The 17,120-nt window shown below is 42.0% G+C and overlaps 1 protein-coding gene across 2 annotated transcripts in view; it reads left to right on the top strand.

Annotated features, from left to right (window-relative positions):
* The window catches only part of arhgef10la (Rho guanine nucleotide exchange factor (GEF) 10-like a), a 105,694-nt gene that overhangs the window by 59,903 nt on the left and 28,671 nt on the right, over positions 1-17,120 (top strand). For both annotated transcript variants that reach the window (XM_041957453.1, XM_041957445.1), the window contains one exon: positions 7,257-7,378. In XM_041957453.1, the coding sequence (XP_041813387.1) occupies positions 7,257-7,378 (122 nt within the window). The remainder of the gene's footprint in view (positions 1-7,256; positions 7,379-17,120) is intronic.

Raw genomic sequence — 17,120 nt, forward strand, 5'->3', positions numbered from 1 at the left:
ATAGTTATTGTACAGTAGCTGAGGCTGAGTACACAGTATATAAAACTGACTTTAACCTTTAGCTTGTGGAACCTCATCATTCGTAGAGTTTGCCTTTAATTAATATGTAGATAAATTAACAACACATAACAGCAAATATGACAATATAGAACTTTTTGTTTTCACTCATTTAAAACTGTTACCATAGGAAATAGTTTTAATTGTATGATGACTTTTTTCTGTGCAATAACAAGCTTTAGCCATGTTTTACATCATTACAAGAACTTCATTTGTGGTGGACATTGATGCAGAAATCAACATAGCTCTACTTCACTCAGCTGAGTATGAATTTGACCCGCTGTACATGCAGATAAAATGCAGAACTATCATAGGGGACTGTTATATATTGAAGCATTTGATGTCTGTGATAATATTTAGAATAGTTGGATTTTGTAACCCCAGTTTTATGAATTATGGTTCTCTAATCCAACAGTATTACTTCACAGGCACCACTCATTTCCCAATCGTGTTCGTTCAAAGTGACTTTAAATGGAATGTTTTAACTATTAATTATTTAAGGAGGATATTGTGACTGTGTTTGTTTGTGTTTTTATTCAAGACCTTATTATCCTAGAATTATTGATGTGTATGTTTTGCCTCTCTTCAGAAGATTTGGTCAAATTTGCATCAGAACTGCTGTCACACTGGCAGAAGCTGGAAGTTTCAACTGTATATCCATTCAAGAAGGGTTGAATCTAGGGCAGCTTGACTTGGTTGCGGAAACTTGAAAACGTTCCCCCTCTCACTCAACGCTGCTGAGTCTTACTTACTCTGTGACTCTCGCCACCCACTGGAGCATAATACCGAGCTGATAGCGTACCAACAAGTGCCCGGGCCCGAGAGAAGGAGCACAGATATCTGAGGGATACACTTAAAGCTTGTGGATACTCTAACCGGACCTTTGTACAAACAGCCACGAGATCCAGGAAGAACACCAACACTGCGGGTGGCGAAGAAAAGAAGAACAAACACAACAACATTGTCATTCCGTACATGTCTGAAGTATCTGAGAAACTCAAGAGGATTTTCAACAAACACTGCATCCCTGTGTTTTTCTAACCAGGCAACACAGAAAGACACACTCAAACTAAAGAAAAGCAGTCTAGTGTATGCAGTTCAATGCAGTGAGGAATGTACAGACTTGTGAATCAGGGATGCTAAACAACCGCTGATAAAATGCATGGCTCAACACAGGAGGGCCAACTCCTCAGGCCAAGACTCGGCAGTTTACCCCCACCTGATGGAGAAGGGACACTCAGTCCAGGACAACAACGTGCATATTTTGGACAGGGAGGACAGATGGTTTGAAAGAGGAGTGAAGAAGGCAATTTAAGTAAAAATAGAGAAACCATCCCTCAACAGAGGAGGAGGTCCACAACACCACTTATCCTCCACCTACAATGCTGTCCTTTCATCCCTCCCCAGGAGATTTAACAACTTTTCATAGTTGGTCTCATGTGACAAACTTAACGACTGTCGTTCACACTGGCAGACACACCCAAGTGGTTTTAGCGGCCTTGACCACAGAGGTTAAATACCTGGGACTCCCTTTGAAGCCCTTTGGATGAGAGGGGACACATTTCAGCTCTCTACAACCAAGTCCAGTTGCCCTTCATTCAACCCTTCTATGATAACTACGACCTGGATGACTGCGAATCTGCACACAGACATCTCTATATCCAGCATTTATAGCTATTTATTTGACCTTCCTGCTTTCATGTGAACTGGTTTTCACATGCACTGTATCAGAATGTGGTGTTGAGGCGTTACAGCTGAGTCACATCGCTTCACATCAGTTTGTAAAGGTACAAGTGTTTGTTCCAAAACAAAAAAATAAGTGTTGTTTTTCTGCTAAATCTTATTATTTTGAAAGAATCACTGGTTGGGAGTCACTACACTGATCTGTCTGCAGTCCTCCGTGCAGGGCGCTCATTATTAGGCAATGGAAATACGAATTAGAAGGTTGTTACAATTCTAAAAATACGGGCACAGCTGTAAAAGCCCACTGCTCTCCTCCCTGTGGGTCAAGAACAAAGGGCTAGGTGAGCATGCAATTAGAGAACGATGCACACACTAAGAGAACTGTTACATCCTGGCAAGTTAATTTAATATGTGCCTCAGCATGCATGTCTTTTCAGTTAGGCTCTCTATTGCGGTGTCAAACTGCCCAGGTGAGCTTATGTCCGAGCCAAGCTGGCAGTGTGCATGTGAGCGTTTGACCTTGAACACGAACATGACATCCGTGGCTCCTGGATTTTTTTCTGAATCACAGTTAGGTGTGTGCGCTGCAGTTGTTTTCACTGTAGAGTTTAGTATGATAAGGCTGATTGCTTATAGGAGATATTTTATTTCCTGGTCTACACTGAGCCCAGGTGATGCACATGACTCCTGTTTTGAAGTGTTCCTGAGTCCATGTATTTATCTTCTTTATCCAATCATTTGTTCACTTGTGAGCGACCGAGCCTTTCCAGGATGCTCCTTTCATACCCAATCATGATACTATCACCTGTCACCAATCAACCTGTTTACCTGTGGAATGATCCAAACAGGTGTTTTTGGAGCAGTCCACAACTTTCCCAGTCTTTTGTTGCTCCTGTCCCAACTTGTTTGAAACATGTTGCTGCATCAAATTCAGAATAAGCAGATATTTACAAAAATCAATGCAGGCGATGAGATCAAACATTAAATATATTGTCTTTGTGCTGTTTGTGTCATTGAAAGGATTAGCAAATAATTACCTTCTGTTTTATTATATTTCACACAGCGTCCCAACTTTTTTGGAATCAGGATTATAAATCAGTGAAATCTGAATATTTTGCCTGTGACTGTTTTCTTACCGTGTTTTTGTATGAGGATGTAGAGAAGTGCAGAATATATTATCTGTGTGGTTGTTCTGTTTTCAGGAAACCTACTCTGACATGCATTAGCATTATTTCTTTCCACTGAAGAAGGAGTTTATCTTTAACTTTCGCTAGCTCTTTTGTCATGGCCTCAATCATACTTTTTTTTTCATACTATTTTTTTATTTGTTGAAGATTCGGTGCACATTTGCACATATTATTCAGTTTTCTGTGCTGTTTTCCTGCAGTGGATTTACAAGTATACTGAGTAACTTCGTGTTGGTACAGGTGCTTATGAATGAAGTTAGAGCTATATACAGTGCAGTGACTACTGTTTATATGTATTAGACATTAGTGTGCGTGTGTTTGTGTACCATGTGTTCCTTAAGTTGTGGGGACATAAATCTGTTTACACAGTTACATTGTGGGGACTGGCCTTCCTTATAAGATAAGATAAGATAAGATAGACTTTATTTAGCCCCAGCTGGGGAAATTTGGGTCTTACAAGCAGCAAGTTATGGCAGTTGGGAAAAAAAAAACAAAACAAAAAACATATATATATATATGTTGCTGCAAAGAACTATAAGAAATTACCATAAAAATATACTGCCAAAAATTCTGCACACAAACACAAATTGCACATGGTGGATAAAGTGACTACAGCATTAATGCTGTTGCACAGAAATTAATATGTATATGTCACAGTAGAATACTATGTACTGATACGTAGAGTACTCATCGAGAGTGGAAAAAAGCAATATTGCAAGGTAATAAGTGTCTATAGGGACAAAATGCAGGTCCCTATAATTTAAATCATTAAATTTTAGGATGAAGACTCGGCCAAGTTTAGGTTAAGGTTAGGGTTAGACAAGTAGTGGTTGTGGTTATGGCTTGGGCAAGTCTCCAGGAACTGAATGTAAGTCTATGTAATGTCCCCAAAAATGATGGAAACCAGACTATGCGTGTGTTAGCGTTTGTGTGTATGTGTGATGTCACTGCTTTTAGCTATACATATTTCTAAGCATCCTCATCATACACGTTTTGCAGACTACTGAAAGCGGAAGGGTTTACATTTGACTTATTGACTGCTGACATGCAGGATAACCAGGTCACTCCATTACTGGAAACACAGCTTATGGTTTTGATTGTTACAATATCCGACTGCTGGCATCAGTGGCCTTGCTGCTGTTTGCTGCCTGTGCCGACACACGTCTGCGATTTGACACTAATTGTTATATATTGTGAGTCGCAGTAAAATGCATGTCCAAGGCTTCCACTTGTAATTACCATTAGGAGGCTGACATGAATCTGTGTTTGTTTGTTTTTTTTAGTCAGTAAGTCATATTTATGGTAAAGTCAGCGTGATGTGAATGTAATTGAGAATTGTCAGACCACTGTACCAGGGGAAACACATAGAATAAAACATAGAGTCTTCTTAGTGATAACTTCATTTCCTACAGTCACTAAAACTAAAAAATGATGTTTTCTGGTTGTACTTTACGGAACAGATGAGCCTGCATACTTGGCCAAACGTAACAAATATCAAGTTATTTGTATGGTTGTTTCCTACAATTCATGGTGAGACAAAAATACAGAAAAAGGGAGGGGGGCGAATGCGGCGCAGCAACAACTCTCAGGTGTTGTTTTCCTGTGCTTCGGATGAAATTATTGCGTTAATGAAGGAGAGTAACTGTGTGTGTCTATGAGTGTGTGTGTGTGTGTGTGTCTGTGTTGAGGTGAATGGCGTCCGTGTCCCTATTTGGTGCCGTTTTCAATTTAAGTCAGTGCTTATCATTTGTTCACCGTTATTCATCATCATTACTACGGCAAAGACTGAAGGTTAAGGCTAATTTGTGCTCTCTCTCGCACCCACTTTCTCTCTCTGTCCTTCCGTATGAGTCCCCCTCTCTCTCTCATTCTGTCTTTCCATCTCTCTCATCTGTCTCCCTATAAAATTAACAGCTACGTTCATTTTACTGACTGACAAATTCAGCAAGTGAAGTCAGCCTACCCAAACGGAACATTATTTATGCTCATCTAATAATTAGCTGAAGAAAGTTGATGATTACTCTGGGGTAAAGGAAACCACTGGACCTGCTGCCCCACCCTGCAGCAATCTGACCTCAATTAAAGTCTTTTAATAAGTGACCTCACACCTCTCCGTATCCTGGCAGGGGCTCGCGAGGGAGAGTCGGCCCACAGGCCAACCCTCCCACGAAAAAAAAAAAAAAAGAAATTAATTATTAAAGAACACTCCACAACTCGAGATGACTGTAAATATAAATGAGTGAATGATTTAAAACCTTATAATTATCTACCCCATTCTTCAGTAACCTTGTGCATAGCAGGACCGTTTTAGTCAGTATGACTGTGTAATTAAATGGATGAATTATACTTAAATTGCACAATATCTTCTATCTTTGACGTAAAGAATCATCAAATTAAATGTTGCTTAGAAAATGCAAATTGGTGTTTTGCATAACATAGTTTGAAATATGTGATTTCTCTCCATTGTCAGTATTTTTAGTTAATTTAAACACAAGATACTTGTGCTCAAAAAGAGGATTCATTCTCAGTGAAGAACCTTGGAGCTCTAATCTACCTCTATACATGCCAAAGAGCAGTGATTCCTAACACGTCTCTGGGGGTCATCAGGTGGAAACCTCCCTTCAACAGTGTTTCGCCTACTTAGTCCCACTACACCTCCAGGAGGTTAGGCAGTGAACTCCGGCGTCCCAGAGTCACCCCCCCTAGTGCCAGTTCACACTGCTCCTACACAATCCAAACAGCACCGCCACGTTCAACTGACCCAGAGATGCTCCAGGTAGTGGCCAGTACCGATGCTACCATTTAACTATTGCTAATGCTAATGCTAACCGCTAGGAAGAACAGAAGAAGACAATACAGTTCCGATGCTACCGTTTAGCTAATGTTACGTGCTAACCGCTACCTGCTAAGAGGAACAGAAGAAGACAATAAAGCTAGATTCACCTATACTGTTAATGTTAATTGCTAGCTACCAATACTAACTGCTAAGATACTATCATACTCTCACCGCTTTAGCTATTGTTAGCTGCTACAATGCTACCACAGGCCTAGATGCCACATGTAACTGCCGATTGCCACACTACCATCATCTACCCCTGCCTCTCACCAACTGCACCATTGTCAGTATTTTTACAATGAATGTGAAGTCTCTGCATTACAACTTGTACAATATAGTTAACTTAATCCTGTTTTATTTCAAACATCTTAAACTTGTATTCATGTAGCTAGCTTCTGTATTTTTGGTAGATTTATTGATGTAGCCACTGCTGTGAATACAGTGTAGATGAATGAAACTCTTTGTGCTTAAAAGGTCAAAAAAGGAAATACAAAAAACACTGAACTCAACATTGAACAAAAATTCAACCAGCACAAAAGTAATTGAAACATAACGTAAATGTGAAGACACGACACACTCATCCAGTGCTCTTCATTCCTGTCCATCATTCTTGTAGCGTCTTCCATTATATGAACACTTTTGTTCAGATGTACTCAAGAATTGAAGGATATCCTCGGGAGTAAGGTGCACATCCTTTTTATAAGTATAAAGGTTTAGATTTTTTTTCAATGTGTTTAAAAGGCTGAGTGCATAAAGGAAAAAAGTTAATGCAGCACGACAAGTGATGTATCGGTGTGGCCAAAATAGAGAAATGAAACCAATTTTCAAACCTTGGCGACGTCTATGCGACCTCACCCAGTTGTCCCTCAATGCATCTTTTTCCAAGGTAACAGATGCAAACAAACCAGGAAGCAAATTTTTGCAAGCTGTCAAATTTCATGCACAATTTAGTTTCTGTAAATAGAAATTTATGATTACAAAACTACATAATAGGAGTACTTTGGCAGATTTGCCCGGCTCTTGTCAGAGGTACACCTGCTGTAGGGCTCAGAGCTGTGAGCGCAGAGATGCCGCATACACCAGGCAAATCCATTATTATAACTCAAATCTAGCAGTTGCATTTTTCCTGCTGGGACTGACTCTCACTGTTGATTAAGTGCAGATTTAATCACTGTTGAGACCCTGTGTTGGCAGTACCTGGCCTCGCCTCCTACAACAGGGAATAAGCCTCTGGCTGATTCTAACATTCTCATGCTAATAACACCATTCATATCACATACTGTACCTGAGGTAGCGAAATGTCTTTCTGATTATTTTGCATGGTTTTGACACACTAGCTTGGAGGAGAGTTTACAGCTGGGCTCAACTGCGAGGGTGAGATGCATGCTGTCAATAAGTACAACAACAACACAAGTTGATAAACTACAGCAACATGAAGTTTGTATCGCCCTCATGAGACAAAATAGGAAAAACCTGTTTCTCTCTTATTTCAGGAGAGGAGAATTCACCGGGCTGGCTGTGTGGAGAGGACGAAGGGAAGACGATGGCCCCGTTTTGGTGTCCGCTGCTTGCCTGTCACATGCCTGTCTTTGCCACGAAGTCACCAGAGAGAAAGGTAAATCCGCTGCCAGGTTTACCACATGCCACAAGTTTCAAAAGATCGAAATCGGATTGATTATCATCCAGTGATGAGTTTAAAAGGAAGTCATTTGCATGTCATTGTCTCTATATTTGCATGTCATGTGCAATGCTTAAAAAGCACGGTTTAAACGAAGGCTAACAACTGTTCACACATAAAGGAGGACGACATTATGGGATTTAATCACTATTAATGATCAATATAACACAGCTAGTATAGTTCATGTGTCAGTAAACACTGGAAGACCATACCTGGGCCTATAGGTGTGGACAGTATGGATACATTCTAAGCTATCAGTACTGTATATAATTTGATATTGCATGTTTATATTGCATGCAGTGTTGTTAAATATTGTGATACAGAAAATCTTAAATGTAAATTAGAGGAAACCACTTGCATATAAAACAACTAGACAAGAATGTCTGTTTGTAATAATACAGTGAATATAATGCCTGACAAATCAAGGTACTTAATCACCTTTATGCAAAAGTCGTGTACATTTATTATAGCATAAACAAGTCCTGCTGATGAGTCAGTCAGAAATTTAAAGCAGTAGATTTCTCTGTGTCACCAGTCTGGCAAAACCTCTGATGGCTGAAAAATTTCTTACACCTCCCAGTACAAGTTGTCATATTGCTCAACCATTTCTGGTCAGTTTGGATAAAAACAATTTCATGAATTTAATACAAGACCAAATGAAATACATTTAGTGCTCCCAGTGTAGTGAAGAATTTAGCTGTATGAAGGAATTCTGCTGTTTAATCTGCTCGCTGTTAACAGTGACCTTTACTTTGATGCACAACAATAATACTAATACTGTAACTATTAATAACTCATGAAGTATCACAGAATAAATAATGCAGGAGATGACATTCATCTTCCTGTTGCTGTCAGTTTAAAGTTTCAGATCACTGCCTCTTTCTGAGCTCATGATTTGTACTTGAGCTGCAAAGATCTTGACACGTTCGATGTTTATAAACTGGAGGTGTTTATACTCGGGATGCAAAGTGCCTTCCTTTGGATCAATCCGTCAGAGCGATTTGACTTTCTGACGCTTCGTCTGAAGCAGCCATTAGTCCACGGTGGCGCCGGAATCTTTATTTTAATGAAGATTTTGTCGAAAGAGATCATAGTGCCATTTAACACAGTCCTTCCCCATTGAAGGCAATCAAAGCCCGCTTGCCTTGCCCTAACAGCTAAAAATACATTGTCTCAGTGATGATCTCACTCAAACATACCTTGGCTATTGAAATTACAAGGTGACACGAGAGCATCCCCTCAAGATGCTGGCTGAAGAATTTCGATCAATACAAGCTGTTAAGACCTAGAAGCCTCCGATAGATCAAATGGTCAGCACAGGTGAGAGATAGACTAAAAGGGTTTAGAAGTGGTCTGAAATCAATTTGCAGGGGCTGAAATATTATATTTCCAACCACATTTTCTATCGCTGTGATGTGGTTACAGGACTTAGTGAGCAAGGTGTGAGGTGGGGGGGAGCTAAATTACCGTGCCCACCAGGGGAGGATGTTATAAAGTGATCATGCAATTATCTTAATGGCTGCGGGACACCCAAGCATAAATCAATGTTCCAACATTAGATTAAGACCTTTACGCCAACTCATAGTCTGCTGGCCATGCGGACAAGAGAGGAAGGTGAGTTGGAAAACAGCAGCTGGAAGAGCGGAAAGTGTAGCTTTGACACGGTGACGGGGGGAGGGGGGGGAGTTCCCCGAAGATCTCGCCGACGTTAGTGGAGTATTCTGCAAAAGTGTGTTACACCTGGCTGGAAGCGGAGCCAAGTCAATTAATATATTTTTGAGCTAGTGGGACCCCGCGGTCTCTGAGGATCTACTCATATTCTCCACAAACAAATGAAGCACCTGAGCACGCCAGTGAAGGGCATGGCGGCCGTGTCAGTCACGAATGTGCTTCACCATGAAATTGTTTCACGTGGCTTTACATTTTGAGGTTTATCGAATTGAGCACGTATGTTTTCACATGAGATGTTGCCGTAAAGAGCTGTGATGGCCCCCCCTGTTATTAAGGCTAATGGGAGATTGCGAAAAGGGACGCTTTGCTGTGTGTGCAAGTTCACGTTCTTGTGTGTTCTCCTGCCGCTGTGTGTGTGCTTGAGTTGCACATTTCTCCTTATTTGTTTGACCATATGCTGTAGCTGTGCACTTCTGTGCATCACAAGAATGGGTATGTGATAGGAATGGGGGCCTGGGTATCAGAAAGCTGAAGAGGTAAGCAGTAGTATTTCTTTCCCTTTTTTGACTAAAGAGAAGGTAGCATTAAATGGAGTGACTTTAAGTCCTTCATGCAGAGCAGACTATGATTAGGGGCTTAACTCAGCAGCAGCCCCCCTCTCCCTCTCTGTGTCTCCATCTTTGCCTCAGCCGCTGCCTCTGGGACACACGCGCCTCTCTGTGCCAAAGCTCCGCAGCATCTCTTTCTCCAGCTCTTGCAGCTTCTCTTGGCAGTCTGAGTTACAGTGAGTAGAAAGGATGAAGAAAAGGAGGCAAAAAAAAGAAATCCCAGATTAAAAGAGATGTGGCCGAAGGGGCCAAAGCCATTTCCTACAGAAAATAAAGTTCTAAAGCAGCGTAGCATGAACAACACGCACAGGTCACCTAAGGGAGCTCAGCCCACTGCTGGCTGTGTGCCGCTCTGTGCGCCCCGGTCCACACGGTGGGAGCTGGAGAGGGCTACTGGGCGAACTCGTTAGGCACCGGAGATAAACCTTATCACAAGTCTGCTGAGTGAGAACAGCGGGGGCAGACTGAGTCCTCTCAATTTATCTCCTTCACTTTCTCTCTCTCTCTCTCTCTCTCTCAATCACGCATACACACACACGGAGCAAATCAGGTGCTATCTTGGTTAATAGACAAACCACATTCTGATGGTCCGTGTTATTTAAAGAGTCGGCGCACGATCCGTTTCGGTGCCCTCTCTGCCATTTTGAAAGATGAAACAGAGCAGATTTGGCAGCTGGCCCAGAGCGAGGGTGTGAGGTAGTTGGGTTAAGGGATTAATAGGAGACACTATAGCAGAAAGGGTAACAGCTGAACCAGATTTCTATACAGGACAATCAGCTGTTAAATGGAACGATTAATAGCATTTTCTGCACAAGTACCGTGTTGGCGCATGATGTCGATCTTAACAGGATTGATGCCTTTAATTATTACAGATAAATAGATTAAATATCAGCTCAGAATCTTTGACTGAAATCTTATACTGAAGTCGCACGTAGACATGGCTAATATTTGTAGCCCTCTTCCTAGGTGCACTCAGGTGATGCTAGCACACAGCACTGTGCCAAAACAAACCAGTGCTATCAATTAGATAACCAACACCAAAGAAGTTGTCCATCATATTGATCATAGATTAGATTAAATGTTTAAGGCATTTTTCAAGGAAAAATTCCAAACTAAAGCTTCAATCTTTTCAAGATGTGACTTTCCTGCTTTATGGAATGCAAATTGAAGACTTTTGGGTTTTGGGCTTTGTCAAAACCAGCAATTTGAAGATGTCGCCTCAGGCTCTGATCATCTGGGATGGACACTTTATGGACTAAGCAATTAATCAACAATGAGAACAAAAGATATTTTCAGACCTAAAATTTTGTGTTGAATATCATCTGACTTTCTCAGAATCTAGTGAAAAATGACCTTTTTTGCACTAAAAGCTTTCACAGAGGCCTTCTGCTGGCATTGATTGTGACTGTAGATACCACAGTTGCATGTTGTCTGGAATTTAACTAAGCTGGACATCCACTGTTCCTTTCATCTCCGCGTTCGACTGTATCAACAGAGTTTCAGCTTTTTCTTTCAGTTCTGTCCAGCAGGCTATGCAAGTCTGAAGCCTGCAGACTAATAATGGATGTATTTATGAAACCCAATAGTCTGACAGCTCAGCAAGCTGTAAAACAACATTTGATGGCGTCACATAGTGCATTGGGAGCTGAATGGCTTAAATTATCTGCCTGTCTCTATCTAGGACACATGTTTTCCTCTGCTCTGTATTTCTGTGTAAGGGTTCATTCAGCAAAGCTCTGAAGAAGACCAGTGCCTGTTTCTTGTCCTGATCTGAACGTTCTCAGAGAGGTGCGTGTGCATTCCGTATGTGCGGCGTTTTATGGTGAGGGGACAGGAATCCCGAGGCCGCATAATGATTCACAAATGCCTCATATCTCCTCCAGGAGGAAAGCGCCTCTTCCTCTGCAGCTCTAAAAGGTTCTTAAAGATCTGGGGCTACAAAGACTTTCGAAATAGTAAAGGGACATGTTTCCAGACTCCGTTTATGAGGCATTAGGCTAGGACGGGGTTGAGGAAGGCTGCTACGCCAGAGCTCTCATAATACCTTGGGGGATTTCATCATGTATGCTTTGAAGTGCGGAATGACAAACTGGAAAAGGGTTTGGGCTGCATCAGGGTTAGCTTCCTTTCTCTTTTTCTGAGAGGATTAGCTTCTGTGTCTCAGCTCAGAAAACCGCAAAGCCCGGCCACATCTCAGCCCTAATACACCCCACAAGTTTACATAGATCACACAGATCACCATAATTATTTATTTATGCACACTGGCTTTTTCTTTTTTGGAGTGGGTGCGATTTGGTCTTGAAATCCATTAAACGTGTTGTAGGTCATTTCTGTCTTTGTCATCTGGTGAAATCGCACCGTACCTGGTCGCCGGGGTCAGTGCTTGTTTACCGGACTAGCCGGTGCTTTTGGGGTCATGTTGTGCATTTCCCTCTCATTCGCTGTGTCATCCATCTTCCCTGCTGATGGAGTGATAAGAGAGCAGCACTGTGCATTCAGCTGGCCACATGAAAGTGACTGCATGTACAGAAAATTAGCTTGTTGTGCGCCTTCCCTGACAACAGCGTATACGCTGTGTTCATGGTTACGCTCATAGCATTGTCTGGTGAATGAGTGATTTATGAACATAATGACTCAAAGCTCTTACAGCCAAGATGAAGGAAAGGGCTCTGTGTGTGTGTGTGTGTGTGTGTGTGTGTGTGTGTGTGTGTGTGTGTGTGTGTGTGTGTGGCACAGCACAGATGAGATTCAATGTTATGAAATATGGATTAAAAACAGAAAAGGACAGTGTGAGAAAGTGGCCTTTCCTTGCCTCCCTGATGATTTATTACCCCCCCAGTGTGTTTTTTATTCTAATTTTTTTTAGGCAGTAGGAAGTCTTCAGGTTGACACCTTACACAATGCTCCCCCCTCTGTTTTTCTTGAAGGTCGTTTGCTGCCTTTCAGAGCAGCAGATATCAGCCATCACCTCTCTGATTTGTCGAGAATAGACGCCACAGCGTGGATTAAAAGCTCGTTCTAACCAGAGATCCACCGGGGTGTAGCGGCTCCCTTCCTAACTCTGCAGCACTATCCTTCTGGCAAACAGAAAAACACAAACAGTGGGATGCGCATGTGCTTGAGACTGTTTGGGAGAGCACACCGTTCTCTCTCAGACCTGACCCTCGTCGCGATTCTTTTTGCTTTGCTTATTACGCATTTTGTTTAATCTACAGTATGCAGGCATTTCTATGACTATCAGGGTCAAATGAATCGTGATAATCACCAACAACGCCGACTGTGCTGCGATCCGTTTCTCTACTTGGCTGTTTTGACTTCATCATCATTTCCACAAATGATGCTCAAATCTTTTGCCAGTGTGCCATCAGTGGTTACCCACCAGCTTCTTAATTTAGGGGACATGTTTTCCACTCCGCTTCCATTTAAACCTACGAAGTAGCGAGTTCATAAGCAGAACATTAGTTTGAGTGCATGATGTTTCATTTCCAGCTTTTCCATTTGCATGGTTAGTATTTCAGGTTTTGGAGACTACATGTTATAGCACTAAATGTTCATCATACTGATGTTTTCATGCTGAAGACATCAGCATGATCAGCATCTACTACCAAAATCAACAAGTGCTGTCTGCAATATTAAATTCACAGATGCTAACGTATTGCCTTATTGCCTCTGCAAGCTTCTCTCTGCAGAGGTGTATTTACTATGGAATTCAGTATAGCACTGAGAATCACAGAGAAAAACAACTCGCATCAAACCTAGTTGTAAATTATGGAGCCGTTCTTAGTGTTTAAAAGACGTTTTTAAAACAGTACCACAGTTCTCTCGACAAAAACAACAGACCACTGCTGTTCATCCTCTGAGTTCAGACGGGGCAGACAAGCTTTTGGCATGCAGAATATGAGAATGCAGGAGGAAGTGTCAATCTAATTTCTCTGTGTGAAGCCGGATCACAGCAGACCTGTCCCTGGAACTGATACGACTTGGCCCCTCTGGTCAGCGCAGCTCGGCTCAGGAAAACCCATCTCCAGACACACCAAACTTGTCACTGTCACAGATACAGGGGGCAGTGACAGCACACAAGCTCTGACTGCTTAACACTCCCGATCAAAGAGGACCTTTCGCTGAGGTCAGGGCAGAAGTCAAACTTTGGCATTCGCAGAGAACAACTCTGAGGGAGTTGTGACAGTTTCCAACATCTTGGCTAATGTACCGGGAGTGTACAGAGGTCAGGCTTTCTTCTTTGTAGATCTGGATCTCTACTCCTCGAGGGCAACGTGGCATCAGCAGTCAAGTTTATTGAACTCAAGTAATGGTTAGAAGGTACTTTCAAGCCGAAAGGAGCAACTGGCAGCTGTGAGACCTCCCTTTGCAATCACTTTAAATTCTATGTCAGCAGCAAACACTGATGCAAGAACCACCCTCATAAGCACCTGTGAAATAAATGCGAAGACTAGAAGAATCACACAAAGATGCTTATTAGATATTTGTTTGTTATATAGTGGATGATGTTACTGGCCACATGAGAGCGGTTGCATTATGAGTGGCTGCCATGCTTGCCAACAGTGCAGCCTTTTCTCCCTGCCACTTATTGGCCAGGACAACAATACTGGTTGTGCAGGCAGCAAAGTTGCTGCTGTGTGCTTGTGTGTGTGTTGAAATGAAGAGAGGTGTATTGAAATAAATAGCGCAAATGCCCAAGAGGCTGTGTTAGCATCAGCATGCTAATATAGTCATGTCATCATTACATCCTGTATACCGAGGCTTTTAATTAATTTATTACACAGCTGGAACAGGGGTGGTGAAAGGGATTTGGGATTTTTAATTTGCTGCTGTAATGACGGGATCAAGGTGGTTTTATAACTGCTGAGTCTGGTTTTCACAGGGTGCACTAAAGAGATTCATTCACTGGATGTAAGTTCAGTTCTCTTATTATCATTTACATGGTAATTACATAATAGTTACATGCTTCGCGCCGCTCACTCTGCACACATTAGCTTGGTGTCCATACTGTGCATTTCCTTTTCCCCTCATTATGCTCCTTGCCAATAGAGGGCAGCGTTTTGCCTGTTAATATATATGTATATATAAATATATATATATATATATAAACCGAGTAGACACACCCACAGCTTGACAGCGAGGTCATTCGCGTAGGGCCTGATGTGTTGCTGTGACAGTTAACATACTAATTACAGGGAATCATGCACACTCTAGCAATGCCTCAGAGTAGAGTCCCCCTTTTCTGGCCCTGGGTTTCTGCTCACTCTGTACTTGTCAAGATAGCATGCAGGAACAAATTATGCACCCAGAAGGGAAATCCTGCAGATCTGCTAAATGTGCTAATTCGGTCACATTCTTCCTCTGTGATTATACATCAATGTGGAGAGGACGATAGGCAAAAACTGCATCAATTTAAAAGGAAACGGAAGAAAGCCCTCTCTCCTCTTTGATTTCCTATTGTGCCAAACCAGTCCTGTCTGTTGCAGTGATATCTTCTCCCCGTATTCTCTGTTCTGCTAATTAGTCTTCCTGTTAGTTGCTTTCAAGACACCGACAACCACTACTCTGAATGCTGCTTAATTTATTGTTGTTGGCCGGTGTTAAGAGATTTAAGGACAGGTTGTCTTTACCTTCTGCTCACTTTTAAAGTAGGCGCAAGTGTGAACTTTTTTGTGGTTTATAAAGTGTTTTCAGACAATTTAATTGCTGTATGTTGAAGCTAATGAGTTGAATTCATATTTTGTTTTTTGGTTCTGTTATGAAATGCCAACTCTTGACTTGTTCCGTACAAGAAAATCATGGCTAGAAAATAAAAGATGTGTTTAAAAATTTCTAAATACAGGCTTGAAACAAAGGGCCTTAAGTGTGGTGGTATAACAACCAGATTAGTATTTGTGAGACAGTTGTGATTTGTGCTCTCATGTTATGCCAAACAGGCCACCATAGAATTAGGATGCAAGGATTGTAAGGGGTAGATTCAAATTTGGGTGGTGCTCCTTGATGTGCAGAGCTTCCTTGGCAAAAGTAGCCGCAACCACCACATGGCTAGGACTGAGCTGGCACCAGAGCTGCCTTTGTTCTGCGCTTCCTGCCATCTGATATTAAGGATTATGGAAAGCCTTGTCCACTCTTGTGCCCAGGGTTTCATCTAGGACCCCATGTTGACAAACAGTTGTGTCAGATTCTGTCTTTGAGGTGTGAAAAGATCGCTCATCCAGAGCTTGTCTGGGCCCTGTGCGGGTGTCTCCTGTCTCTGGCAAAAGGGAAGCGAAGATGGAGGAAGTGATTGACTACATAGAGAAGTTTTGGCCCCTAGTCCTCCTTTGAACCCATTAATGCAGGGGCAGTACACTGCTTTCATCCAGAGCTGGAACTGCCATGGCCGCAGGAGTCAGCGGTGTGTGTGTGATGGTGTGCGTGTGCGTGTGTGTGTGTGTGAGTGTGAGAAGAGGGGGCATAGCGACACAGCGAATTTGCATCACATTTGTTGGGCGTGTTGCAATCGTTCAGCTAGGAGCGGTGAAGGACACGAGGAAGAAAATCTCAGTCGAGTCATGAATATGAGTTTGTGATGTCCTACCAATGTCAGGCTGTGGCTCTGAGCAGTGATATGCAAAACCACTCTCCAACTTCATTCCACTTATTGCTGATATGATCTGTGGCATAGCCAGGGGAGACAGGGAATCGTTACTGTACAGACAGTGGTTATTAAATTGAGGGAAATGTCCTGAGCCGGTTTTAATAAAAAGCTGATAGCCATATGGTTTTGCCGCAAGTCCTAAACACCTCTAAAGGGCCTGATACAGGCCCATCAAGAGTTAAACATCAGACTGTCTACTCAGCCTTCTCGTGCAGATGGTTTAATCTTATTGTCTTGAAATGACTTTGAATATTCTGAACGTAACGCAGGCCTGCAAGCACAGCAGGTGGTTGGCCCTTTGATCTCTGCTTGTAGATGCTGCTGGAATTTAAATCACAGGGTGACATCCAGCTCATGAAATCATAACATGAACAGTAAGTTTCAACTTTGATCCTGTTGTCCTTTTGTATTAGTTTCATTAGCGAGTGATGCATTGGAAAACAGATGATGAGCAAACAACAGTTTGCTGTCCCTGTACGGTTGTGTCATGAGTGTGCATGTCCACAAGCAATGTGTGTATAAGGGCTTATGCATCATAATACACGCTGTGCTGTGTATACACGCAGTTCCCGATCATTCTTAAGATTTACTGTATTGCTTTATACAGACAGATGTTTCTGTTATTTAGCTGACCCTCAGTGATGTAAAAGCAGTGATGGTACTGTAGGACCATGCAGTACAGTTGTATTAAATTGCATTGCTTTAAGTTTTAGCTGGTGAGTATACTGAGCATATGTATCTTGAGTTTCATGTGACGTGA

Source organism: Chelmon rostratus, chromosome 2 (assembly GCF_017976325.1).
Source record: "Chelmon rostratus isolate fCheRos1 chromosome 2, fCheRos1.pri, whole genome shotgun sequence".
Lineage (NCBI taxonomy): Eukaryota > Metazoa > Chordata > Actinopteri > Chaetodontiformes > Chaetodontidae > Chelmon > Chelmon rostratus.